This window comes from Heptranchias perlo, chromosome 10, assembly GCF_035084215.1.
Source record: "Heptranchias perlo isolate sHepPer1 chromosome 10, sHepPer1.hap1, whole genome shotgun sequence".
Classification (NCBI taxonomy): Eukaryota; Metazoa; Chordata; class Chondrichthyes; order Hexanchiformes; family Hexanchidae; genus Heptranchias; species Heptranchias perlo.
In genome coordinates this window covers 69,942,492-69,968,768 of record NC_090334.1, presented here as the reverse complement: position 1 = coordinate 69,968,768, position 26,277 = coordinate 69,942,492, and the positions used below count along the sequence as shown (strand labels likewise).

The 26,277-nt window shown below is 40.6% G+C and overlaps 1 protein-coding gene across 1 annotated transcript in view; it reads right to left on the bottom strand.

Moving 5' to 3' along the window:
- The window catches only part of trip11 (thyroid hormone receptor interactor 11), a 100,912-nt gene that overhangs the window by 45,253 nt on the left and 29,382 nt on the right, over positions 1–26,277 (bottom strand). The window contains exons 6-15 of the mRNA XM_067991979.1: positions 25,843–26,005; positions 22,626–22,946; positions 19,861–19,901; positions 18,531–18,620; positions 16,910–17,119; positions 12,930–15,983; positions 11,107–11,247; positions 10,186–10,379; positions 8,777–8,940; positions 263–366 (exon numbers count right to left, since the gene is read on the bottom strand). Of these exons, the coding sequence (XP_067848080.1) occupies positions 263–366; positions 8,777–8,940; positions 10,186–10,379; positions 11,107–11,247; positions 12,930–15,983; positions 16,910–17,119; positions 18,531–18,620; positions 19,861–19,901; positions 22,626–22,946; positions 25,843–26,005 (4,482 nt within the window). The remainder of the gene's footprint in view (positions 1–262; positions 367–8,776; positions 8,941–10,185; positions 10,380–11,106; positions 11,248–12,929; positions 15,984–16,909; positions 17,120–18,530; positions 18,621–19,860; positions 19,902–22,625; positions 22,947–25,842; positions 26,006–26,277) is intronic.

Sequence of the window (26,277 nt, the reverse complement as noted above, 5' to 3'; positions counted from 1 at the left end):
CAAAAGGTTCAGATGACATTGTGTATGTTTATGAACTGAACCCAGAGCTAAAATAATTACTGCCAAACATTTAGTTATTAAATGTAGGGAAAAAAATAAACTGTGATCCACTGTGCACAGAGGAACCTACTGACGTAGGACCTCACAGAATAGCAGATTATTTTTTATGGTGAATTACAGAAACATTCACTATCCACTGCATAATGTATTGTTATACTTGCACTTGGTTAGAAAAAAATAGGATGGCAAATTTTCTCCTTACCTCTAATTCTATGACTGTTCTCTCAAGACTTAATGCTTTCTTCTTCCACACTTCAATGTCCTTCTGATATTTCTCCAATTCAGTTGCATACATCGCTTTCTCCTCTGTATAGGCATGTAAATTGGCACAGAAAATACACACACTGTTTAAAGCATGCAAAGTGAGCAATGTCTGCCTATATAAGTAACCTGGAATTTACTTTCTTGATATAGGATCAGAGATCTAGTGCTTACTATTAAAAGAAAATTGAAGACCAACAGCGAGCTATCATAGCAGACAGCAAGAAAAAAATCACAATAGAAAAACACATTCACTGATGACCAATTATTTTACAATAACTTTTAGATGCAAAAACAACAAGAGGATTTGAGTACAGGAATAAAGATGTTTTACTGCAATTATATAGGGCCTTGGTGAGACCGCACCTGGAGTATTGTGGACAATTTTGGTCTCCTTACCCAAGAAAGGATATACTTGCCATAGAGGGAGAGCAACAAGGGTGCACCAGACTGATTCCTGGTATGGCAGGATTGTCGTATGAACATCGGAACAGGAGTAGGCCATTCAGCCCCTCGTGCCTGCTCCGCCATTTGATAAGATCATGGCTGATCTGTGATCTAACTCCATATACCTGCCTTTGGCCCATATCCCTTAATACCTTTGGTTGCCAAAAAGCTATCTATCTCATTTAAATTTAGCAATTGAGCTAGTATCAATTGCCGTTTGCGGAAGAGAGTTCCAAACTTCTACCACCCTTTGCGTGTAGAAATGTTTTCTAATCTTGCTCCTGAAAGGTCTGGCTCTAATTTTTAGACTGTGTCCCCTACTCCTAAAATCCCCAACCAGCGGAAATAGTTTCTCTCTATCCACCCTATCCGTTCCCCTTAATATCTTATAAACTTCAATCAGATCACCCCTTAACCTTTGAAACTCTAGAGAATACAACCCCAATTTGTGTAATCTCTCCTTGTAACTTAACCCTTGAAATCCAGGTATCATTCTAGTAAACTTACGCTGCACTCCCTCCAAGGCCAATATGTCCTTCCGAAGGTGCGGTGCCCAGAACTGCTCACAGTACTCCAGGTGCGGTCTAACCAGGGTTTTGTATAGCTTCAGCATAACTTCTGCCCCCTTGTACTCTAGTCCTCTAGATATAAAGGCCAACATTCCACTTGCCTTCTTGATTATTTTCTGCACCTGTTCATGACACTTCAATGATCTATGTACCTGAACCCCTAAGTCCCTTTGGACATCCACTGTTTTTAAACTTTTTACCATTTAGAAAGTACCCTGTTCTAACCTTTTTTGATCCAAAGTGGATGACCTCACATTTGTCTTCATTGAATTCCATTTGCCACAGTTTTGCCCATTCACCTAATCTATCAATATCGCTTTGTAATTTTATGTTTTCATCTACACTGCTTACAATGCCACCAATCTTTGTGTCATCGGCAAACTTAGATATGAGACTTTCTATGCCTTCATCTAAGTCGTTAATAAATATTGTGAATAATTGAGGCCCCAAGACAGATCCCTGCGGGACTCCACTAGTCACATCCTGCCAATGTGAGTACCTTCCCATTATCCCTACTCTCTGTCGCCTTTCGCTCAGCCAACTTCCTAACCAAGTCCGTACTTTTCCCTCGATTCCATGGGCTTCTATCTTAGCTAACAGTCTCTTATGTGGGACCTTATCAAATGCCTTCTGGAAGTCCATATAAATAACATCCATTGACATTCCCCTGTCCACTACTTTAGTCACCTCTTCAAAAAATTTAATCAGGTTTGTCAGGCACGACCTACCTTTCACAAATCCAAAGAACTTTAACAGCAGAAGATGGTGAGAGGTGATCTCATTGAAACATACAAAATCCTTACAGGGCTCGATAGGGTAGATGCAAGGAGGATGTTTCCCCTGGCTGGGAAGTCTAGAACCAGGGGTCACAGTCTTAGAATAAGGGGCAGGCCATTTAGGACTGAGATGAGGAGAAATTTCTTCACTCAGAGAATGGTGAATCTTTGGAATTCTCTACCCCAGAAGGGCCTGGAGGCTCATTGAGTACATTCAAGACAGAGATCGATAGATACCTAGATATTAAAGGCATCAAGGGGTATGGGGATGGTGCAGGAAAATGGTGTTGAGGTAGAAGATCAGCCATGATCTTGTTGAATGGCAGAGCAGGCTCGAGGGGCCAGATGACCTACTCCTGCTCCTATTTCTTATGTTCCTATGTAAAACACCATTGTCATCAACAATGCAAAGCAACAAGGATTTTAGATAGCAGTAGTTGAGGTTTTGTGCATTCTAGAAGATGAGAAAGATAAAAAGACATATCTGGGAACTGGACACATTGAGTATCAGAGATGGGCCCAGATGGAACATTAAAAATCTTTGATCTATTGAGCATTTATATTACTTTTTTTTTTAACTACAAGTTACCAATAGATATAAGCATTTACAATAATATAGTGTATTCTACTGGTTAGTGAAAGGTTCTTGCTTGCATTATTTTAATGACTAGTGATAAAATATACAACTATAAATATAAAGGTTTTAGATTGTGCTCTATGATCAGTAGTACAAGATCTAACAGACAAATAAAAAAGTAATTGCACAGAGAATCACATCCTGTGGGAGAAGATTGCCTACAATTTTAGATAAATGGATTAGCAAAATGAGCTATGCAACTGCAACACAATAAGGCAACATGAAATGTCCATCACTACATAATTTCCAAACTGCAGGCATTAGACATCATGGGGTTTTGGGAGAATAAAGTAGATGTACTGTCTAATATAGTACTGAGCCAAGACATACAGAGCAGGAAGGTCAAAGGTTCAACTCTTACTTTGCATTGAGTTAATGGATCTCAACCAGGGAGGTAGTGGAGGTGCTACATTTGACCTCAATATCCCATGGGCAACTGAGCGAAGGAAAAAAAAGCTAGCTGAGGCTTCAGTATGCAATCCCATAGTGATCCACACTGGAAAATGCACTGGAAAACTTAGGAGTTTACATCACAAATGGAGGCCATTCGGCCCATCATGTTTGTACCGGCTCTTTGTTAAAACAATCCAAAACTAATTCCACTCTCCTGCTCTCTCCCCATAGTGTATTTCCCAGCATTTCATGTATTCATCCAATTTTCCCTTAAAAGATGCTATAGTCTCTGCCTCAACCATCCTCTGTGGCAAAGCAATGCATACTCCAACAATCCTCTGCATAAAGAAATTTCTCCTACCTTCTCTTCTCGCACAGGGTGAATTTTAAATTGATGACCCCTCGTCATTGACTACTCAACCTGGTGAGTCGATGGTGTATGTTCTCTATGGCGTTAATGCCCTTTTTATAATGGGGGGCTCATAAACTGCACATAGTACTCTAACTGTACCGCAAGCAATGTTTTGTACAAATTTGTCATTATTCTTTGCTCCCATTTATAAAACCCAAAATTCTATTAGCCTTTTTTATGATTTGATCTATTTATTCTTGCACTTTCAGGATTTTATGTCCTAGGTCTCGCTGTTCATCCACAGTGCTCAACATCAATACATTACCTCACACTTAGCCATATTAAAGTGCAACTGCTTCCCGTCCGCCCATTCTGCTAACATATGAAGTCTTCTACACTCCACCACGCTGCTTGCCAAACACCCAACTTATATGCCACCAGCAAATTTTGAGATTGTGCTCCCAATCTACCCTCCTTGTTTCCTGTCCAACAAAAAACTTTCTATCCATGCGGCCATATTTCCTTTTATACCATAAGTGAACAAATGAATTATCTGGTGAGGACAAAATCAGGCTCAGCTATGATAGCATGCTGTGCAACCACAGGTGTTGACATTCACACATTAAGAGAGTCCATCTGGATGAGGTACTGGTGTGTAACCAGAACTCGTACTGCATCACAGGTTAGTGCCTTTGCAAGAGAAAGGGGAACAAAATTTGCTTTCTGAATAATACTTATCCTCTTCCAGTTTCTATTCTAACTCCATATATTTGCTGCTGTACAGCTCATCACAAGATAGTTCGGACTGAAGGTGCCCCCTTCAGGCTAATTGATATCATCCTTCCAAAATGCCAAATATACTCTTTTTAAAAATTTGTTCATGGGATGTGGGCGTCGCTGGCAAGGCCAGCATTAATTGCCTATCCCTAATTGCCCTTGAGAAGGTGGTGGTGAGCTGCCTTCTTGAACTGCAGCAGGCTGTGTGGCTCATTGCAAGAGGATTTGAGTACAGGAGCAGGGATGTCTTACTGCAGTTATACAGGGCCTTGGTGAGACCACATCTGGAGTATTGTGTGCAGTTTTAGTCTCCTTATCTGAGGAAGGACGTCCTTGCCATGGAGGGGGTGCAACAAAGGTTTACCAGACTGATTCCTGGGATGGCAGGTCTGACGTATGAGGAGAGATTGGGTCGACTAGGCCTATATTCACGAGAGTTTAGAAGAATCAGAGGTGATCTCATCGAAACATATAAAATTCTAACAGGACTAGACAGACTAGATGCAGGGAGAATGTTGCCGATGGCTGGGGAGTCCAGAACCAGGGGTCACAGTCTCAGGATACGGGGTATGCCATTTAGAACCGAGATGAGGAGAAATTTCTTCACTCAGAGGGTGGTGAACCTGTGGAATTCTCTACCACAGAAGGCAGTGGAGGTCAAGAAGGAGATAGATATATTTCTTAATGCTAAAGGGATCAAGAGATATGGGGAAAAAGCGGGAAGAGGGTACTGAGTTAGGCGATCAGCATGATCATTTTGAATGGCGGAGCAGGCCCGGAGGGCCGAATGGCCTACTCTTGCTCCCATTTTCTATGTTTCTATGAAGGTTCTCTAACAGTGCTGTTAGGTAGGGCGTTCCAGGATTTTGACTCAGCGACGAAGCAACGGCAATATATTTCCAAGTCAGGATGGTGGGTGACTTGGAGGGGAACGTGCAGGTGGTGTTGCTCCCATGTACCTGCTGCTCTTGTCCTTCTAGGTGGTAGAGGTCGCGGGTTTGGGAGGTGCTGTCGTAGAAGCCTTGGCGAGTTGCTGCTGTGCATCCTGTAGATAGTACACACTGCAGCCACGGTGCACTGGTGGAGAAGGGAGTGAATGTTTAGGGTGGTGGATGAGGTGCCAATCAAGCGGGCTGCTTTGTCCTGGATGGTGTCAAGCGCACTCAGCCATTTCTTGATATCACATGGAGTGAATCGAATTGGCTGAAGACTGGCTTCTGTGATGGTGGGGATATCGGGAGGAGGCGGAGATGGATCATCCACTTGGCACTTCTGGCTGCAAACGATTCAGCCTTGTCTTTTGCACTCACGTGCTTGACTCTGCCATTATTGAGGATGGGGATGTTTACAGAGCCTCCTCCTCCCGTTAGTTGTTTAATTGTCTACCACCATTCACGACTAGTCTGTGGGACAGCTCTCCCAATTTTGGCACATTTAGATGAATAATGGGGATCTCGTCGAAACATATAAAATTCTGACAGCGCTAGACAGACTGGATGCAGGGAGGATGTTTCCCCTGGCTGGGGGATCCAGAACAAGGGGTCACAGTCTCAGGATACGGGGTAGGACATTTAGGATTGAGATGAGGAGAAATTTCTTCACTCAGAGGGTGGTGAACCTGTGGAATTCTCTACCACAGAAGGCTGTGGAGGACAAGTCACTGAATATATTTAAAAAGGGCCAAATACATCAAGGGGTATGGGGAAAGAGCAGGAATATGGTATTGAGATAGAGGATCAGCCATGATCATATTGATTGGTGGAGCAGGCTCGAAGGGTCGAATGGCTACTCCTGCCCCTATTTTCTATGTTTCTAAGTCCCCAGATGTTAGCGATGACTGGGCTTGGTTTCTTTGTCGTGTCTGGTGCCTAGTGGTCCGTCCGGTTTTATTCTCATTATGACTTTTTGTAGGCGAGATTGTACAATTGAGTTACTTGCTGGGCCATTTCAGAGGGCAATTAAGAATCAACCACATTGCTGTGGGTCTGGAGTCACAAATAGGCCAAACTGGGTAAGGACGGCAGGTTTCCTTCCCTAAAGGATATTAGTGACAATCTCAGTCCAGTTTTTACGACAATCCGGTAGTTTCATGGCCACCATTACTGATTCTAGTTTTTTTTTATTGCAGATTTTATTTAATTGAATTTAAATTCCCCAGCTGCCATGGCAGGATTTGAACTCATGACTCTGGATTATTTGTCCAGGCCTCTAAATTATTAGTCCAGTAACATAACCACTATGCTACCGTACCCTGCATGCTAACTTTTTGTGTTTCTTGTACGAGGATAACTAAATCTCTCTGAACATAAACATTAAATAGTTTCTCACCATTTAAAAAATATTCTATACATTAATATACATTAGAAGCGATCAAAAAAGATGGACATTTAAGATAGAATGGTGGGGGGGGGAGGGAGGGAGAGGAAGGATAATTGATAAACTAATCAAACTTAAAGAGGATAAAAGCCCTGGTTCAGATGGATTACATCTGCGCATATTAAAAGAAATTAGGAAAGAGATTTTATATATATATATATATATATATATATATATAGAAACAAGGTTAATTAGAAAAGGGAAAAGTGCTTGAGGACTGGCGGACATCTAAAGTTATACCTATATTTAAAAAGGGAGATAAAACAAGTCCAGGGAACTATCGACCAGTTAGCTTAATGTCGGTGGTAGGACAAATAATGGAATCCTCACTGAAAGCGGCAATACAAAAATATCTGGAAACCGAAAATATAATAAAGAATGGTCAACATGGTTTTCAAAAGGGGAGGCCATACTTGACCAATCTTATTGAATTCTTTGAAGTAACAAAGGGTAGACAAGGGTAATGCAGTAGATATAATATATTTGGATTTCGAAAGGCCTTTGATAAGGTACTACATTGCAGAGTCATGACTAAGGTCAGAGCATGTGGAGTCAGGGGACAGGTAGCAGAATGGATAGCAAGCTGGCTACAGGACAGAAAAGAGAGAGTAGGAGTCAAGGGTAGCTACTTAGGTAGGCAATAGGTGGAAAGTGGTGTTCCACAAAGATCGGTACTGGGACCACTACTGTTCACAATTTACTGAAACGATTTGGACTTGGAAATCGGAAGTACAATTTCAAAATTTGCAGACGACACCAAATTGGGGGCATAGTTAATACAAAGGAAGACTATGACAAAATAGTTGACGATATTAATAAACTTGTCGAATGTAATTGGTAAATGAATGTCAATGTTGACAAGTGTGAGGTGTTACATTTTGGTAGGAAGAACAAGGAGGCCACCTACTGCTTGCATAATAAGAGTCTAAATGGGGTAGAGGAGCCAAGGGATCAAGGGTACAGATACACTAAAAGTAGCGACGCAGGTTAATAAGGCCATAAAAAATAGCAAACCAAGCACTGGGGTTCATTTCTGGATGGATAGAATTGAAAAGCAGAGAAGTTATGTTAAACTCGTAGCAAATCATGGTTAGACCACACTTGGCGTACTGTGTACAGTTCTTTCTCCATATTATAAAAAGTATTTGGAGGCACTGTAGAAGGTATTAGTGACAATCTCAGTCCAGTTTTTACGACAATCCGGTAGAAAAAGATTCACAAGGATACCAGCGAGGATATACTTACCAGGAAAGGCTGAACAGGCTGGGCCTCTTAGGGGTGACCTAACAGAGGACTTTAAAATTATGAAGGGGTTTGTCAGGATAGACAGAGATGTTTCCACTTGTGGGGGTGACCAAAACTAGGGGCCATAAATATAAGATAGTCACTAATAAATCCAATAGGGTAATCAGGAGAAACTTTTTTATCCAAGGAATAGTAAGAATGTGGAACTCGCTACCACAAGGAGTATTTGAGGCAAATAGCATTTAAGGGGAAGCTAGATAAATACATGAGGGAGAAAGGAACAGGTTATGCTGATAGGGTTAGATGAAGTAGGGTGGGAGGAGTGGAGCATAAACACCGGCACAGACCAGTTGGGCCGAATGGCCTATTTCTGTGCTATACATTCTATGTAACAAGGCATCTAAATTAGTGGTTATTACTTGGTTTAAAAGGGAGCACTACAGTAGTTCAAGACATTGCACTATGGAGTAATACCGAAGAGGTTCACACCTGCATCCCTCACACGGCAATTCCAGAACGTGCCGAAGCCATTGTGGGAGGTATTGAGTTGGAGTTATTTAATTCATGGGTGCTGGAGGAAATAAAAAAGCAAATTGGAGAATCGCTGCATGTAACCTCTGCATGCCCCCTGGTGTCTAGCTTAAGAATACGACATGAGACCTAAGAGCAAGTTGCCTATTTATTCATTCAGACAGAGAACGGTCTGTGGCATGAGATGATCACCTTTGGGAAAAGAATTAAATGAAAGAGGAGAAAGGGAAGCTGGCAAAATTAATTCAAATGATCAAGTAAAACTTTTTTTTTATAGAAAGTTTCCATCAGATTAGATCCATTCCTAAATATAGTTGCTTCTTACAGTTGTAGAGTATAAACAAAGATTTACCCTGTTGAAATTGCTCTATCACCATCTGCAGGTTGGTCAGTGACACTGCATACTGCTTTACTTGTTCTTGAGACATATTCAACTGCATCACCGCTTCATCTCTCTGTTTTGCAATGGTCTGAAGTTGTTCCTGCAAGGACTCCACTTGAAGACTGGCTTGGTGGCTGTTGGGAAGAAAAGCATGCAGCTTGGGTCTTTTGGGTTTTCTAAGACACACTTTTCAAGCATTACTTATGACATCAAATAAACTGGTTTGGAAGCACTGAAGTGTGAAAAAGCTGAGTTAACATCCATAATGACACAGCAACTGCACATCAATCACACGTGGTTTACAGGAAATAAATCAAGTCGTAGACACTTAACAGGCGGCCACTATGCAACTGATTTTCCATAGCAACCAGTCTGATTGATGCGTATTCTTTAAGTACAACATTTACACTGAGGCTATTTATTCACTAAGTTAATAGTTTATTCCATTCAAGTTCTTGCAGGTGTGCAGAATGAATGCCAGCAGCTTTTGCAATTTTATATAAACTTTGTAAAGTTGCCTCTACCCTTTCTCTCTTAGATGGATCCAATCCTTGGGTTGCATCACCTTGGTTTAATTGGTAGCAAACTCACTGAGTAGGAGCTTGTTCAAGCCCAACTCAAGGATTAGAACACATAAATCTAGGCTGACGTACCAAAGTGCTGCATTGTCAGATGTTGCATCCTTTGGATGAAAATCAAACCATTAAAGCTCATTCTGCTAGTACTGGTAGATATTGAAGATCTATAGTACTATTCGAAGAAAAGTAGGAAGTTCTTCATGCTTTGACCTACGTTCCTTCCTCGACCAACACCATCAAAACCGGATTGCTGGTCTAATGCCTACTTAAGTCACCGCACATCAAAAATAAATGCTTCAGAACTTTTCTGACAGACATGATAAGCCACTATTAAAAATGCAAAAAATCTTTTAAAAAAAAATTTCTTCCTGTACTAAGCTTGTCCAGAACTGGTTCTGACCAAAGGCCTTCAACCGGAAACATTAACTGTTTCTTTCTCCACAGATGCTGCCTCACTTGCTGAGCTTTTCCAGCATTTTCTTATTTTATTTCAGATTTCCAGTATTCACAGTATTTTGCTATTAATTTTCCTCCTTCCTTTCCCAGATAAACACTGACCAGCTGCTAGAATGCCAGACTTGCTGGCCCTCAGATTTCTCCTCTTTACCTATGCAGAAGCATTTAGTCACCCCAGTCAGTGCTTTCACATGATGCTCCAACTGAGATTGGTGATTCACTGTGAAGCAAATCACAGCACAAATCCATGTCATACAGTGCACTATGGAGGACATGTTAAGCAATTTATCATCCTTACGAATCACTATTTTAATTTATTATTTAGTAAAAAGGCATTACTTCTACCTGGCGTTTTCCACAGCACAAGATGACGATGACAACTTTTCCCCCAGGAGGGCCGCTGTCTTCCTCAGCTCAGTCTCTCGGTCCTCAGCAGCCAAGGCCTCTTTGGTGTAAGACTCTTCCATCTCAAGTAAGTGGTGTCGCAATCGTTGTAGCTCCTGGTTCGAACGCTGCTCCTTATCGCGCATGTGCTGCAACTGAAATAAGAACAGGTGTTACTATCACATTGTGTGTTTGGTAGGATTGATATATTTTCGGATCTGCAGTAGGTACCTTCTCAGTGGCAGTGGCAACAGACACGGCTGTAATTGGACTGTGCACCTTACTTTTATGGATGCTGACTCAGGCTGTCCAATATTGACTTGTGTGATATTATTACGCTCCTGGGTTGCACTTATACCACCCTGTGACCTGAACCAGATACGCAGGTCTTTTGCACATATATTTCATCAATCTCTCTGAAGGTGGACTGAGCCAACAGTTGGATGAGACGAGGCCCGATACGAGTCATTAAGCTGCTTTATTTCACACCGAGTGAACATACAGAACAACAGTTATGATCAGATTCATTTACTTTAATCAGTACAACTTATCTTTGTATAATGATAATAAAGAACCCGTGGCACCTCCTCATATCAGTGGGTCGTCTTAATTAACTTAAACATGATAACCAACGGCTTCTTTTCTCCGCTGCCAACTGACTCCCTAAAATTCAAAGGTAAATTAGTGCTGTGGACTTGTTTTTATTTAGAGCTAGATTGATACAGCTCAAAACCAGTTTAATTTATCATCCTTCCACCCATCTGGACTAGATTTAAAACTAAGTTCCTGAACTGCAATTGAAGCATTCCTTTCAGCTATGCTCATCATGCTTCACTACATCTACAATGTTTGAATTTAATCACAATTTCAATAATGTCTTACCTCATTCACTAGTGCAGTGCTTTCCATCTGTTTCTGTTTGAGGGCCAGCATTACTTGGTCTCTCTCATGCTGAAACATTCCTGCTTGCTCCTGCATTGATTTCACTTCATTGAGCAGCTGATTTAGCTCACCCGTCTTCCCCTTCAAATTATGAAATATAACTTATCAATTCTGTAATGAAGCTTGTGTCTTGCGAGATGGTGGACAACATATCTCTTTTAAAAAAAAACATTTAACTAACCAGACCAATGTTGTAAAGCTTTGGCTTGCTTTTTTTAAACTTGGCGATTTAAGCAGTTTTGCAGTGTCTAGTGTTATATCACCCCACTTTTTTTTTTTAAAAACACATCAGCAGCAAATTTTCACATTTAAAATTGTTCTTTCAGTATCCAACAGTAGGCAGAAGGGGTAGTCTGGGGGGAGTTTTAGTTCAAAGTATTCCCCATTTTACAGAAGAAAATAGCTATCTTCCCTTAAATTTCTTTGACTTTTGAAAATGTCAGTTTTATTGCTTACATAGATATGTAAGGTTCAATAAAGGTTTTTTTCCAGCATTCGCTATTTTGGGGACTTCAATCACTGGAAGCATTCCAGCGCAGCTTCACTGTAAACAGTGGGGGTAAGGGAAGGAACAGAAGGGACACTACTTCAAACCACTAAGAGGTAATCTGGAAACACCCAATCAAGAAAAACTGCTCTACTGGATGGGAATACAGATTTCTCATGCAGTAACATAGTTCCTGGGACAATTTACATGCTAGTTTGCAATGGAGCCACTCTAGGACGCATGTGGGCAATCCCTTTAATTAACATCATACCACCGGAGCCGCCTAGCAGCGAATTTAAGACTTATTTTCTTCTATAAAAAGGGATATTTTGAACAAAGATTGTTCTTCTAGACTTTAGTAAAGGTTACTTTTAGACAGGAAACGTAAAGAATGTGCTTCTCTGGACAGGCTATGCATTTATACAAGAGACAAGGGATAGGAGACTTAGTTCATTTGGTCTGGAAATAATATTTACAGATTTAGCATGATCCTGTCTCATGCAAGACTACCTGGACCAGCATAGGTACAGCAACGAAAACTTAGCCTTTGCTTAGTACAGTTTAAAAACTTTCAAAATCTTATATAAGCCCAGCCTGCCACCTCCTACAGGGGCCCAAGGAATAGATTAATGTTGGAGGAGTAAGGTACATAAAGATTTCTTTTGCTCATCTCTTGGGATTGCCAGAAACTGAAGAGTTACTGGACTGAGTTAACACAGGTCATGGGAGAGATTTCTGGCACACCAAGGTGAGATTCCCTCACATTCATGGATTGGGTGATTTAAGTCAAGTAGGTATAGTGCAACAAGAAAGCAATTTTGTATATATATTGGGACTACAGGTTGTCAAAAGTGTAATGATTTCCAGACAATTCAGAGTGCCCCCCCCCACCAAAGACTTGATGGAGCAGATTGTTATTACTAGTATAGAAAAATCAATAATTAACATTAATAAGAATTTAAAGACCCAAAAGTTTGGCCAAAGAAAGCTGACTATGAAGTAGCCCAGAGGGTTTTTAAGTTTGTGTGTGATGGTTACTTGAACTATATGTTGGTTGCATTTGTCTCACTGAAAATAAAAATTGAGTCACAATACAAACCATGTTATTTAATTATGCAATTTGTTATACTATAGGCACCAATTATCGTGTGCTAACAATCCTGACCAAAACTCGAATCAGATCAGAATCACAGAAATGTTTTAATATATTTTCAGTCAGCATACTTAGTAATGCAAATTTGTTCTTAAGCCTGCAAAATTAAAGTTTTGAACATACCTTTTCTTTCTCCTTTAGCAGTTTTTCTAACGCAGAAGCCTTTTCTCTCATGGAGTTCGATTCAAACTCCCTTTCTCTCAACATCATAGAGAACTGCATATTAGTCTCCTGCAGAGCTCGAAATTCAGTTTCCTTTTCTCTCGACTCAGCTATAATTTGGTCATTGTCCTCTTGAACTTTACGAACATCCGTTTCCAAAAGCAAAATCCTTTCTTTCAGATTAGTGACAGCCTGCTTCAAAACTTCATTTTCACTATCCCTATTTCTTAAGCTTCCGGTCACTGATGACAACTGATCACTCTTCCATTTGATGAGAAGATCTTTTTCCCTGAATGATCTTTGTAGTTCATCATTTCTTTTTTTCATTTGCTTGATCTCTAGAGCAGCATCCTCTTGTTCCTTCTTTCCAATTTCAGAGTCCACTGTCAGAGAGTTGGATAATTTAGTGTTACTTTGAAGTGCCTCTATTGTGGCATCTTTTCCCTCCAATATTTTATTCAAACTTTCCACCTCTTGATGCAGCTTTTTAATTTGGTCCAACTGTTCTTCTGATGAGAATCCACTGGAAGAAACTGCCATGTGCAACACTCCTGTGCTTGTTGCTACTATTTGTGGTTCTGGGGATACTCGATCCAACTTGTCAAGTATAACATCCCTGGTACTGCTGAGCTGCCCAATACTTTGCTGGACTTCTGCTAGTTCTTGACTCAGGGTTTGCAACCTCTTCTCCTTTTGCTCATAATTATGAATTAAACTGTTGTAGTCTATCTGAAGCCTAGAGTTACAGTCACCATCTGTAGACAATCGGCCCTGGAGCTTAAGGAGCTCTTCCTGAAGCTGAGCAGATTCATGCTGCATGTTCTGAACTGTGGTGATCACCTGTTGCTTCCACTCCTCCATCTTCTTTACTTGTTGTTTTAGTTTGTCACGTTCTTGCAGAAGCTCTTCAAACTGATTACTGCTCACCAAGCCTGACTCTCCACTAGACCCCATTCCAAATGTCTGCAGGACAGTTACTAGAGTTTGGCACTTCTGGGTAAGGGCATCTATTTCTATGTCCTTCTCACGGATAATCCTAGAGAGATTCTGGATCGTTTCCCGTACCATCTCTTGACTTTCATTCTCATACTTATTGACCATTTTCATATTTTCTTCTTGGAGCTTTAAAAGAGCAGCTTCCTTTGCAGCTATAATGTCCATCATTCTATGATATTCAGTCTTCAGTTGGCTGTTTTCCCTCGTCTTTTCATTTAATACTGCTAGCACTTGCTCTCTCTCCATGGCATAAGCCTGCAATTGCTGCTGCAAGTAGGCCACATCGGCACCAACCTGCATATACGAGCCTGGTGTCATTCTCGCATGAAGAGTTTGGATCTCCAAGTTTTTCTGTTGAATAATTTGAGTTAGTTTACCCACTTCATCTTTATACATGGTTAACTGATCTAACTGCTTAATCAGAGACAAATTATTTTCATTTAATACCTTTATCTCCATTTCTTTCTCTTTTATACCATTAACTAATCTGTCAATCTCCACTTTGGACAAATCATGTTTTTCATTTCCATTTTCTCCATTCACTGTTTGTACTTTAGTCTCTTGGAGAATGACTGGAGCATCTGTAGGACCGACCTGGCGTTCTCTCTGATGCTGTGTTTTCATTTGATCGATGGATTCCTGAAGGCTGCGGATTTCTTTATCTTTTTCTGAAATCAATTTTTCATATGTGGAAGTAATTTCTTCACACTGGGTTTTTGCTTCATCCCCTTCTTTCTCTTGTTCCTGTATAGAACGTTGAAGCTGCAAAACATTTTGTTTTTGCTCCTCAACAGTCTTTTTGTGAAGCCTTATTTCCTCTTCAAGGCTGTTCCTTTTGTTGTTCAGCTCAGTTATCTCCGTCTCAAGCTCTATTATTATATCAAGGGTCTTCGGCTCAGCGGTCGTCTGAGGCCTGCTTTGTTGGTCCCTGAGGCGATCCATTTCTTCCTTGAGGTGGTTATTTTCTTCCTTCATTGTACTTAATTGCCGGTCTTTCTCTTCAAGATTTTGCTTCAAGGATTCACATTCTCTGAAAACTGTTATATTCTTTTCAATTTCCTGCTGCAATTCTGAACTTCTTTTCTTAAGTGTTTCAACAAATGTATCCTTTTCATTCAAAAGATCTGTCAGCTGCTGCTGTCCCTCCAAACTAGATTTCAGCATCTCTCTGGTCTCGACATGGTCAGCTTCCAACTGCTGTATATTACGTTTGAGTTCTTCAGTCTCAAAATCCTTCTCCTGATTCAACTTGATCAAACGGTCATGTTCTTTCTGCAAAGCTGTAGCATCTAAATTTCGAGCTTTTGTTAGCTCCTTGATGGTGTGCTCATATTTTCTCGCCTCTTCCATCACCCGTTTCTCAGCCTGGTTCAATTCGGTCTCAAGCTGGGCTTTCTCCATTCTCAATGCTTCCATTAAAGTGCTGTTCTCCTTGGAAACCTCACTTTTACTGGTAACAGCTTCCTCAAGTTGGTCTTTAACTTCATCTAAAGCTACGTTAGCTTTCTCTTTCTCTGCATCAAGTTTTTTATTTTGAATTTTGAGATCATAAAGATTAGTTTGTAACTCATCACTTACACATCTAGCGTCCGAAATCTGTTTCCTCAGCTCTGAAATTTCTCTCTCTTTATCTTGGATTAATTCTTCTTGACCTCTGCTGCTTGGCGCTTGCTGAACTGCTTGTGTTAACTCCACCTTGGCTACTGACAGTTGAGCTTCTGCATTCTGTAGCTTCCTCAACAGCTCTACAGCTTCAGCCTTCAAGTCCGAATTATGCTCGAGTGATTTTTTCAGCTTCTCCATCAGGTCTTTGACTTTCATGTCCAGCTGCTGCTTGCTCATGTGCAGCTCATTAAGTGCAAAAGCACTCTGGCTCAGCGTGTCTCTCTGAACTTCCGCCTCTTGCACCATTAATGCCTTATCAGCCGCAACTTTTTCCAGTTCTGACTGCAGTTGTTTGATCTTTCCTTCAGAATCTCTTCGCTGCTGTGCCAGCAGATCTTTCGATGTGATCAAATGCTTCAGAAAAATTCAGAAATTATAATGTTACACTGATGTGTTTCAGTTACATTTCTATTTAAGATGTAATTTATTAAACGCCCATTTATCAATGGTATCAGTTGCATCGACCGTTTAGTCATGTTATCAGGGGTATGTGCCAGTTGGAGGTAGGCAGTTCTCCAGTGTGGGGGAGGAAGAAAGAAAAGAATGGAACAAATGGAGGAAAGAAAACAAACTGATCATTGTTGCAAATTGCTGCTTCGCCTCAGGTTGTTCTTATCGATCCTCTAGCACTCAGATGAAGAGCAGCACCGACAGAGGCCTGTGTGGCCAATCTCCGAGTTACAGAGGCAGCAGAGGAAATACCTTCAAAATAAAAACTGATCCAACAAACTATTAAAAAGTGAATTAGATCATTTTAATTTTCTCAATGTGTTTAAACATGTTTTTAAAAATGCACTTAAGATAAAATGTGTGCATTTAAAACAAAAATGAAAATACTTTCATATTTCAATGCTTTAAAGAAGTGCCACAAAGATAGTACTATGGTTGAGTACACAGTCAGTTCCAGACCTTAACTCAACAGCTATTCTAAGAGCAAGGGGAGGGAAGAATTAAGAGCCAATTGAACTGTTCCAGTGGCTGCAATGAAATGGGGTTTGGAGAAGGTTATCTGCTCATCTTCTCAATCTCAGAATGGTGGATGGAGGGAAATAAATAGAATGTGGAGAGTAAATGCAACAATTCAAACATATACCAATTTTGCTTACAACATTACCATGCAGGAAACTCTCATTAAAGCATTTAAAATTGCTATTGGAAATTAGATAGTTATAACTGCAAGACCTTAATTTTTTTTTAAAAAAAGGAATCAGAAGCTACAAGGAGAAACTTGTGACATGTTGTTTTGAGGGGTTACTAATAATAAATAGTGCGGTGCATACTTGAGTAGCTTCTTGATTCTGCTTGTCCAGTTCTTCCAACTCCATCATTAACGTGTCGTTCTGCATGGAAATCTCCATTAGCTCGCTCTCTTTAGTCATCAAATTATGCCTTAGTTCACTCACTTCCGAGGTCAGACTATTCAGGACCGAGGCAGTATCTTCATTCCTCTGAATAGTCTGCAGTTTTGAAAGTTCCTCTTGGATAGCCTCCTGACATTGAAAGGAGTATAACTTTTATGTTAACTTGCACTCATTATTATACAGCAGACCACATTTTAACCAGCTACCTAACCATGTTGGCAGTTCCAATGACATACTGATTCAGAGATGAACCTGCATGGAGTCCACCAATCGATAAAATGCACGTGAAGCAATCCAAAATTCATTAGACTGATCTTACTGCATTTTTGTATATTAAGTAAACCTGACAAAGCAACAGACAAGTAATGAAGGCCTTGTGGGTGTTAAATGATCAACATTCATGAGCAATATAAGATTTATATGGTTGCAAATGTATGCATATTTTGCGTTAAACAAGGGAAGGATAGCACCACAGGAGAACGGAACATTTCATACTTTTAGCATGCTGTGTCAGTTATGAGGCGTAGCACAGATCACAATATAGCGATCCGCATTCATAGAATCTGTTTGCCCAATATGCAGTGCACATTCTCGCCCTGTAGGCACATACTCAAGCCCAGAGAGCTGAGGTGCAGGTTGACAATAGCCAAGGCTTAGAGACCTTTCCCAAGTGTACGCAAGGGCATTGGTGTCATTTTATCAACTAAAATAGAACAGCTTACCAGCACAGAGCACTGGCAAGCTTCCCACTGCTGATCCAGGCAGTACCAGCCTATCCATTACAGCAATGGTTTGCAAGGTTAATTGGAGTCGAGTGAAGAAAATCCCAGCTTCCAGTAACTGGTCTATCCCTCCAGGTTCCATTAGTGTGCCAGGTTAGCTGATCAATCATCAACAGAGCTCTGGAGTAACTTCACTGAGGCACTGTATTACTGAGTCTACCACAGAGGGTTAACTTGATTCTGATCTTCGACTACCAGCCATGTCATTTTAGAGCCACATGGATGCCAAAGACACCCCATTGTCTCTCTCCTCCCCAAGGAGGATAGTCACTGGTTGGTTAGTAGACAACTGAAAGGGTGGATTTTAGCCCTGACTAAGTCGACAGCTGACACCAGAAACTCCTCGTAAGTGGCATAGTGAGCAAAACGACCCACCATAAAATGTGTGTGCATTGCCACCATCCTCCTGGCCACAGCTTAGGCACACACCATACCCCAAAGAATGGAGCTTTTCACTAGTTGAAAATGCGTAGCTTCAGCACTTGACACTTGGTATGATTTAGCTGCACAGAATGTGTTTCCATATCCAAACTTTCAGTTTGTGGCTGCAGCTGCTGTCATCCCATGGCTTATTTTCCTCAGCAGCTATATGGTGGACATCCAACTTCAGCACAGTTTTAAGGACCTTTGTGAGACAGATGATGACATACTAGCCATCGTGATTTTCTAGATAAGGCAGTACCAATGAAAAGGCCACTCTCAAATGTGGATTTAAACTCATTCTAATAGCAACCTCTAAATTCATGTGCTATGCTCACCTTTTCTTTATGTAACTCTTCCTTTTCATGTTTCAATAACTGCAAAGATTCCTTCAGCTCCTGAACATCATCTTGCCCATCATACTTAGCCTTAAAAAGAATTTCAAAACAATTATAAATCAGCACAATTTTTATACTATACATGAGAGTATTTTACAGGATAAAGAATTTTTGAAACATGTCCAAACAAAGGTTTTTGATTTTTTTCCTCCTTTTCATTATTTCTTCAATTCTGTTTTGGCATTGATGTGCAATGTGTAGACCCCCTGCCCTGGATTAAATCATGAAAAATAAACTCTTCAAAAAACATCTAATCACGATCTATCCAGAACAAAATATAAAGACGACTAAAGAGTAAGTCACAACTGCTACCACACAACTTTTGCAACATAATTTTAAACTATTCAAATAAGCTTAGGGTGTGCTCTTAAATTTGGATATTTCTTTTATATATTCGTACTTCCAATAGGTACAAACGTAAAGTATGAAATCATAGTGACAGACCGGTTGATCATTTGTCTACATTTACATTAAACATATCACACGCTGAGAGTGAAGTGTGAATGCTCCTGTCTTAGTGAAAAGGAAAACAATGAATGAGTGGGTTTCTGTAGAATGACACAGAGTAGAGAGTGTAGATATTTCAGATATCTGACATTTCTCTCCTCATTAAAGCAAGCCTGTGAATTCCACTTACCCTCTCAAGTTTGAGACAAATACAAAACACCTTTGGATACCTTATCAATCAAGACTACAATTCTATATCTACATCTCGATAAAAGGAAATACACAAAGCGTTTCAAATAAGATACAGTGGGGGTGTCACAGCTCACACATACATATGAAGCTTAAGGTTTACTATCATACCAGGTATAATTTTTATTAATTGTTTAACATTTCATACAGACAATCATTTTAACTGTTGGAATGTATCCATTAGAACACTCTTCAAACGAAAGCTCAAAGCATAAACACTCTAAACCCAGATTCTAATTTGCTCTCATATTTACTCTAGCTTGAACCAAACCACAAAGGAATAAATCATTAAAAGCTTTTTTTTGAAAAAAACCTTTCCATCATTAATTTTAACTCTTTACAGGGTCGATTTTTAATTAAGGTATGCTTTACAAAGCCACATGGTACACTATTTGTATCTCACTAATGGACAATGCTAATTGTAACTCAGAACTTATCACTCAGGAGTTATCAGGGTAGCCCGATAATAATATAGAAATATTATCCCACAGACCTTTGTACAGTCTTAATAAAGAACAGGAACATTCAACACAACTCAAGTTAGCAACAGTCATGCTGCTCAGCAGATACATACTTTATTAGTGCTATTCATTCTGTTCAGTTCATTCTCTGCATCTGTAATAGTCAAAGGAAATGTGAAAAAATGTTAAACTCTAACATGGAACATTCAAAATTATCTGAGCAGAAGCAACTTGAAAATAAAATAATCTTACAACCAATCTTGCCTGTCATTGGAATACAGATTACAAGTAGTCTCGATCCAGTTTCTAGTATACACTTTTATGTAATATAAAACTGGCCACAATGTGGCATAAAAAACTCAGAGGCAATTAGGATGGGAAAAATAGAACAATTCACATTGGTGCAGTAGAATACTGTTGCTCTTTTGGGGTTGACATTAAGGCACATTTTTGGGGTTGACATTAAGGCACAATTTTGGGGTAGAGTTAAGAGCTTAATTTACCAGTCAACTTGTTCTATATCTAACACTGGGAGCACTAGATTCAGATACTGGTTCCCAAAGTGGTCGCGTTCTATTCCCTAACATTGGTCAACTCGATGGCATCAAAAGCAAAAAAAGCAACCCACCTCACGTTCTTCTTTCAGTGTAGCACTTAAATTGCCACCTGTGTTGGGGGGACACAATTATACTTTTAAAAAAGTGGTATAATTCTTCCAATTGCTCTTTTGACAAATGTGCCGCATTGCATAGAACTGAGCATAACAGATCAGGAGAGTCCCTGTGGTGGTGGAGACAGTCTGAGTGACCTCAGCCTCCCTGAACTTGAGAGGGTGGTGAAAAATCACCCACAGATCCCTTTCCTGATCACTGTCCAGTGAGCCTGCAGAAATAGTACATATATGTATATTGGTGAAGAAAGATTTGAGCTTGACTGCAATTTCCCCCAAGGTTAAATAGCCAGTCAAGACTCTTTAGCCAGGCTCAAACGTGAAGAACAGCCATGTGGCGCAAGGTACCAGATGCTTCATGATGTGGAACTGTACCATCATGAATCAGTACCTTGGAGAGGAGAAAAAATGGTCTAATTAACCCATTTAGGTTAAAGGATTCCTATCAGTTCAAAGAATTGTTTCAGTATTTACCTGTAGAACTGTACACCATGCCATATGAATCATAGAGTCTGCTGGCACAGGAGGAGGCCATTTGATCCATCGTGTCTGTGCCGGCTCTTTGAAAGAGCTATCCAATTAGTCCCACTCCCCTGCTCTTTCCCCATAGCCCTTCAAATTTTTCCCCTTCAAGTATTTATCTAATTCCCTTTTGAAAGTTACTATTGAATCTGTTTCTACCACCCCTTGAGGTAGTGAATTCCAGATCATAACTCACTGCATTAAAAACAATTCTCATCTCCCCCTGGTTCTTTTGCCTATTATCTTAAATCTGGATTATAGATGTAAACATCTTTATGGAGCACAAACACTGCTCACCCATCCCACTGACTTGAATGATACAGTTTGAGGTGGTGGGGAGAGAGTGCAGATGAGGACCATTACGTACCCCATGAAAAAAAGTTTTGCCTGGAAGGGGAGAAAATGGAATGTACAACAGAGGTTAATGAGGGCATTATCTTAGGCACCACTTTATGATCAACATGGTTTCATTCTGTGGGAAATATTCATTTTGCACCAAAATATCCCAATTAACAGCCTATGATGATTAAGCCAGTTTAATTTTCTGGTCATTGGTTTTGCAGACAGTTCTTTCCTTATTAGTGACATCATCTTTTAGACTAAGTTTGATATCTGGTGCTGCAGAACTGCCATGAAGCACATAAAAATGTTATCTCCCATCATTCACTATAGAGAGAAAAGTGATTATATTTTTATAAAATCCTAAACATTATATGGTCCCACAGAAGTTGTGTTCATGATTGTTTTTTCAGTTTCCTCTCATCAGTTTCTGTAGTAGCTGATAGCTCATCCCTTAACTTTTTTCTTGACATCAAGGGTTAAGTTACAAGGAGAGATTACACAAATTGGGGTTAAGGGGTGATCTGATCAAAGTTTATAAGATATTAAGGGGAACGGATAGGGTGGATGGAGAGAAATTATTTCCGCTGGTTGGGGATTTTAGGAGTAGGGGGCACAGTCTAAAAATTAGAGCCAGACCTTTCAGGAGCGAGATTAGAAAACATTTCTACACACAAAGGGTTGTAGAAGTTTGGAACTCTCTTCCGCAAACGGCAATTGATACTAGCTCAATTGCTAAATTTAAATCTGAGATAGATAGCTTTTTGGCAACCAAAGGTATTAAGGGATATGGGCCAAAGGCAGGTACATGGAGTTAGATCACAGATCAGCCACGATCTTATCAAATGGCGGAGCAGGCACGAGGGGCCTACTCCTGTTCCTATGTTCCTATGACATCAAATCAGGCATTCTCCTAGGACTGGTACCTCTCCTGCTATGTCCTCTTTCCCTCTCTATTCTCCCTCCACATTAATTTGCCTCTCTCGGCCTTTCCTATTTCCTACAGTCTACAGTGTTATTTCACCTTCCCCCAATTTATTTTAACCTTAGTGCTGTTGCACTATGGGCCTTGATCTTAGTTCATCAGTTTTAAAAAAAACACCGATGTTTACAGTACATTTCTTGTCCAGTCCTTCATCTTCAGTCATAAATTAAAATTTGATACTACACTGTATTTTAGTAAATAAAGTTGTTTCATTTGAGTAAATGGAAATCAGCAGGAAAACAACAGCTGCCATAAGGAGGCCTATCCAACCCAAGAATGATTTATTTATCCCTACCTCTGCAGTAGCATGGCCTTCTGAGGTGTAAAGGAACACAGCACCTGCAATGAATAGCATACTGTACCTGTCATAGCCTGCCTTAGTCGAAGCACTTCTTCCTCCAGTGCCACTTTCCCTGACAGTTGTTCTTTCTGTTCCTCCACAGTACTCTGCAGCTCACTCATACAGCTCTGTGACTTCTCATATTCCACCTGCAGTCTCTCGCACTCCTTCATCAGCTGATTTATCTCTGTTGAAGCATTCTCCCTCTCTTGGAGCAAACCAACAGCCAGTTCCTCATTCGTGGTCTTAACTTGCTTTGCCGGCTCTTCTCCAGATTGCTTTCTGGCCACCAATTCGGTCCTTTGCACCTCAGAGAGTATTGAATGGTCTGAGAGCATAGCACCTGCTCCAGCCACAAGTACAAAATATACAATTTAAACTCATGGACTGCTGATTTTTTTTCCCCCCCATTTGTCAATATGTCTCAACGTACAAAACACAATTTCTGAATCTGAATAGACATTCTTCAGGACTACCAGATGCTTTAAGTCCGGATGATGCAACCATTATTTTGACTGCTTAACCCAGTAGTAAAGAACATTGTCTAGATCACAAAATCAGACAAGTGTGTTTGTTGTTCTATTGAATATGTACAACGGCCTAAACTATCCAATCAAATGACCAGGATTTCACACACCTGCTCACTTAAATCTACAGGGTTTTTATAAGTTATATGTGACAGCTGCTTGCAAAGTAATTATAAATTGACTTCTGCGCATTGCAAACATTCTGTGTAAACTCTGGTCTGTTTTGACCTTGACTGTTCACCGATTTGGCCATAACACATTCCACACTTTAAAAGGAGGTGGTGAAGTTTCTTCAATACAAGGTACTTTTCCACTGTGTGAAATATGCAATCCTTTACCTAGTTCCTGAATCGTGTGCAGCCAGCAGCATGCCAAATGGAAAACAAGCGGGGCTCGCCAAGACTGGTGACTGGGAAGGGCAGTTTATTGTGGGTCTGCTGGACTGCCAAGCCTAGCAAATCACAGCGGTTTTATATTCAGCTTGCAGCCGGCTGTGCAAAACCTTCACTTTAGGAACCGTCTGCATTAGTGTGGGTCTCACACAATGTAAAAGCATCTTTAAAGTACTTTGCCCACCTTCTATCAGTTAGCTAACATAAATTTTAACTTCACTTTTCATGACATTAAGCCTTCTGCCCTCAGATGGACGTAAAAGATCCTGTGGCACTATTTCAAAGAAGAGCAGGGGAGTTCTCCCTGGTGTCCTGGCCAACATTTATCCCTCAACCAACGTCACTAAAACAGATTACCTGGTCAATACCTCACTGCTGTTTGTGGGAGCTTGCTGTGCGCAAATTGGCTGCCACGTTTCCTACATTTCAACAGTGACTACACTTCAAAAGTACTTCATTGGCTGTAAAGCGCTTTGGGGCATCCAGAGGTCATGAAAGGTGCTGTATAAATGCAAGTCTTTCTTTTTCTTTCTTATAGGACATTTGAATAATTTTACTGAAATTTCCCTCCCTGCAGACATCCATAACTTCAAATCTTCTCTCTGCGGGGTGCTGCTCAGCTAATGTCAGTCAGAGGTCCAATATTAAATATTCTTTCTTTGGACATCTCTCACTCAGCATTCAGTGCTAGAAATAATGCAACTCCATAGAACCTTCTTTGAAGCTGCTCACTAGATGATTTTAAACTGTTCTTCTAATTTGGTTTCCAGGAGCTCAAAGTCCATGGTGTTAAAAAACGTTTCCCACAGCTCAACGGCAGACTGGTACATCCAATTTTACCTGTCTACGCAGGGCTACGGAAAATAGATTTAACAGCGTAAATGTTGGAAGCCAAATCATAGGCTTCCGGAATTCAAAATGAACACAGCTACTAATTCTCTTACAGTTGTTAAAGTTGATAACAGTTGAGCAGCTATCTGGAGCAGGGAGACCCAAAATAGCAATTGGAGGAAAAAATAATGTTAAAGCTATGAACATTTGCATCTCATATGGGTTTTTCCTTAAACCGCTTTTTCATGTCATTTGGATGAGGGGAGTAGAGTACTCTTCATTGAAAATATGTCCTCCAACCCCTGCCAAATTTCTCTCCTCTGCTGACAGTGTTGACTCTTGCTGCGGTACAGTTCTATGGTTATCCTCTGGTACCTTGCCCAAGGGACCATTCTTCATGTGTGAGCCTGGACAGCGAGTACTGGCCTAACATGATCGGTCCTCATCCAATGTCCATGTGTACACACTTTCTAGCAGGGGACCTCTGCATGGTGATTAGGAGACTGAATCCTGATAACGGAGACTAACTTCAGTGCCCTCACTGCAATTCGACCAAGGTCAGTTAACTAAGCACCGATTGTGAAATGACCCTGGGTCTTCTGATATGCAAGGCTCAGTTACGTGCTACCTTTGCCAAATGAAGCACTGGAGAACTACTATGGTGTTCTAATTAACGTCAGCTGGCAATAGCCCCTGTGCTCGCTGACCTCCATTGACTCGCAGTCTGGAAACGCCTCGATTTTAAAATTCTCATCCATGTTTTCAAGTCTTTCCATGGCCTCGCCCCTCTCCATCTCTGTAACCTCCTCCAGTCCTCCAACCCTCCGAAATTGCCGCGCTCCTCCAATTCTTGCCTCTTGCTCATCCCCGATTTTAATCGCTCCACCAGTGGCGGCCATGCCTTCAGCTACCTCGGCACTAAGCTCTGGAATTCCCTCCCTAAACCTTTCCGCCTCTCTACCTCTCTCTCCTCCTTTAAGACGCTCCTTAAAATGCTTTTCAACCAAGCTTTTGGTCACCTGTCCTAATACTTCCTTACGTGGCTTGGTGTCAAATTTAATTTGATAACGTTCCTGTGAAGTGCCTTGGGACGTTTTACAACGTTAAAGGCGCTATATAAATGCAAGTTGTTGCTGTTGTATGCAGCAAACACAAACTACCAGCAACCATCCACCCAGAACAAATGAAAACTTTCACTGTTTTAAAAGCTGTAGTGCCCCACAAATTATCTAATTTATTCTTCTTCCCTAGCCCAAAAATTATAATTGAGCATTAATTTCAAAGCTGAAAGTTTCAAAGGCATGGTGCGGTTAATGCTCGCACAGCTGTTCTGCTTTCCTTCGTATAGTTAAAGAAAACCAGGGCCCTGACGAGAAATAATTTATAGCATTCACATGATAATGCAAAACTATTTATCTTTAAAGTATTACTGCAATCCTCAGAGATATCTCTGCCAAATTAAGACATTACACAAGAGATTACTTCTAACCTTGTAACTGCTGCTCCAGCTCCTCGATCCGTTCCTCATATTCTGCAAGCTCATCCCTGTGCCGGCGCGTGAGATTGGTTAATTTCTGGCGATGTGCGTCCTGCAGAGCAGCCAACTCGTGCTGATGTTCGTCAATCTCCTGACTAAGCTGCTGCTTCATCTCCTGCAATAATTAACCAGCTGGATATCATTAGAGCTGTACCAGCCAATTATTACCGTAATCAAAATATATTATGAAAAACATTCATCATAAACTGAATGATTCCGATTTAACTGAGGAGCGGGGCTGCATGTTCGTTCAGCACCTCCCACATGATGTTACGGCATAATCAGAGTGCTGAGGCTCAACAGACCATTAAATTTTCATACAAGGGATCTTGTGCTTTTCCACAAACAAAATTAAAACAGCTTGATTTTATTAAAAAGGATGCTGAG